This window comes from Empidonax traillii, unplaced genomic scaffold (genome assembly GCF_003031625.1).
Source record: "Empidonax traillii isolate 1590-97213 ecotype Southwest subspecies unplaced genomic scaffold, ASM303162v1 scaffold761:size885847, whole genome shotgun sequence".
NCBI classification, from domain to species: Eukaryota; Metazoa; Chordata; class Aves; order Passeriformes; family Tyrannidae; genus Empidonax; species Empidonax traillii.
In genome coordinates this window covers 602,459-604,882 of record NW_020955954.1, presented here as the reverse complement: position 1 = coordinate 604,882, position 2,424 = coordinate 602,459, and the positions used below count along the sequence as shown (strand labels likewise).

General features: G+C 52.2%; 1 protein-coding gene across 2 annotated transcripts in view; it reads right to left on the bottom strand.

The window, feature by feature from the left end:
* Positions 1-2,424, bottom strand: part of STK11 (serine/threonine kinase 11) — a 33,233-nt gene that overhangs the window by 23,680 nt on the left and 7,129 nt on the right. For both annotated transcript variants that reach the window (XM_027900980.1, XM_027900979.1), the window contains exon 2: positions 832-915. In XM_027900980.1, coding sequence (XP_027756781.1) covers positions 832-915 — 84 coding nt within the window. The remainder of the gene's footprint in view (positions 1-831; positions 916-2,424) is intronic.

The window sequence follows — 2,424 nt, the reverse complement described above, 5'->3', positions numbered from 1 at the left end:
TCAAACACCCCTCAGGGAGGTGCTGTGTGAGGGCTGCACTCCCCAGCTACTGAGGGACCTTCCTGCAGCTCCCACGGGAGGGGGGAAATCCTTCTGGAATGACCTACTGCAGCTCCAGGAGCAGGCCTGGGACAGGGCAGGAACTCTGCAGAAACCAAGCTGGGGACCTCACAGGAGTGACAGAAACAGGGAGACGTCCCCAGAGAGACCCCATCTCCCAGTGACAGTTCTGGGCTGTCATCACCTGGTACCGACACACGATGTCTCTCTCGGGCTCCTTTTCCCCGCGCTGCCTCCTCCCTCCCCCCTAATTAACGGCATCTCTCTCTCACGGTAATTGACTCGCTGTCCCCCCTGTCTGTCGAGGCCACGGCACAAGCAGAAGTTGTCACACTGCTTTATCCTAATGATCTGGCGGCAGAGTGTTTGATCTAATTAAGGCACACAATTAAATTACCCCTTTTCTGGAGTGCTCTAATAAGGCAGTATTTAGAAAACACTGCCAAATATAAAAGCAGCCATTTATAACACGTGCTGCAGCAGATCAGCTCCAGGAACTTCCACGCCGGTCCCAGGCAAAGTGCTCTCAGTGTGGCAGAGTCACCCCATATCCAGCAAGGGGAGGCACAAAACTGCCCTGATCAGTGTGTCTGTGAATTTGTGTTCCTGTGGAAAGCCTCCCAGCAGGCAGGACGGTTAATACCAGTGGAAGCAATTTAATTGCAAAAATTTAAGCTTAATAAGCATCCAAAGGGGCCTTCCCAAAAGCAGAACTACAGCAGGGAGCAGTGGGAATTCAAATCTGATTAACAGCCCCGTGAAAAAGGATATATTTTCTGCTTCTCCTCGTTGTACAACACATCTACCAGCTGGATGACGTTTTTGTGCCGTAATCGCCGCAGGAGCTGGATTTCCCTGCAGGAAGAGACAAGGAAAAAAGTTATGTATTAAAAGCTAATTCCCCAATCCATTTCTTCCAAAATCTCGCCCAAACTTAACCTGAATGAATGGTTCAGAGACCTGAACTGAATCCTCTGTTTGTGGGGAATAATGTAAAGCAGCATAAACACCTTCCCTTGGCTCAGAGAACGGCCTCTCCCCTGTCAGCTCCTCTCAGCTGCTCTGATCTTTCTCTGCTGGGATTTTGCACCTGCCCCAAACCACATTTTAGTCTCTCTTGCATTAAACTCAGCCTGCAAAATCCCGCTGGATGCCAGCTGTGGAGAAACAGGCGGATCAGGACAGTCAGGTCAGGGTGGTTCTGTCGGTGCCTGGCACTGCAGGTCCCGCTGCTGCTCCACTCTGAGCTGTGCTGAACTCCACAAACTCTCCCTCCCACCTCCCTTCCTGTGCCATTTGGCGAGTGCTCCGAGCAGCGTGGTCACACTTCATCAGCTCCAGCCCTCGGAAGCAGCACTACAAGGAATTCCAAGCACAGCTCTGGAAGGGAGAGCCCCCGCCCAAAGCCCCTCACAATTCGCAGCTCCAACAACAAGCTGGGTCAGCACTGGTTGGTGCCTCACGGCTGAGTAACAACAACAGCTCCTTGGAAAGCCTCCTCCAATGCAGGAGTGCAAGGAGAATCCTTAAGGATCTTTTAGGGATACCTGAGCACTTCACTACCAAAGTTTAGGCCAGGGACTCTTCCTTTCTCAACTCTGGATTTAAAAACGCCCCCGAGAGCTGAGCAGAGAGCTGGGACACCACGGGAAAGCTCCCAAGAGTTCATGGGCACGGCAGACAGGTCTAATTATAGGAACGACCAAAGGGCTGGAGCGGATTAAATTAGCACAGGAACTGCAGCCAGAGTTAGTGTGGGGTGAGGAGATCCTGCAGCAGTGGGGAGAGGACCGAGGGATCCCACTGGGGCCGAGGGGTCCAGCTGGGATGCTGAGAGGGAGGAGAGCACACACACTCCAACACGACTGCTTTAAGGCAAAGCAAGCTCCCAGTGTCAGGGACACATGTACAATCCTGATCCCAACAGCTCATTCCCTGTAACACAGCTTGGAAGCACAAACACTAATTCCTTCCACCTTCAACAGACTAAAAAAATATCTCATATTTCTGCAATGATTTCCCCCCCACCCCGAGGACTTTGTGAACCAATCCAAAATGCCAGGGCAGTGCCCCCCCTACTCTGGGGCAGAGGTCAAGCAGCCCTTCTCCCAGAGGAAAGATTACTTCTATTTTTAGCTCCTCTTGCACTCAGGAATGCCTGAGGAGCAGGGACAGCCAGCCAGTCACCTCCAACCCTATTTTGCTTTGCAAACCCCACGAGCAAGGGAACTCACCTCCTCAGAAAGGGTCTAAAGTTCATTTTTTTCCCCAAAATTAACACCCAAATCCCATCCCAGCCCAGTGCAAGTGTGTGACCAGACAGGCTGCCAGAGGGCAGGGCCTGCTTCCAAGTGCAGCCTCCTT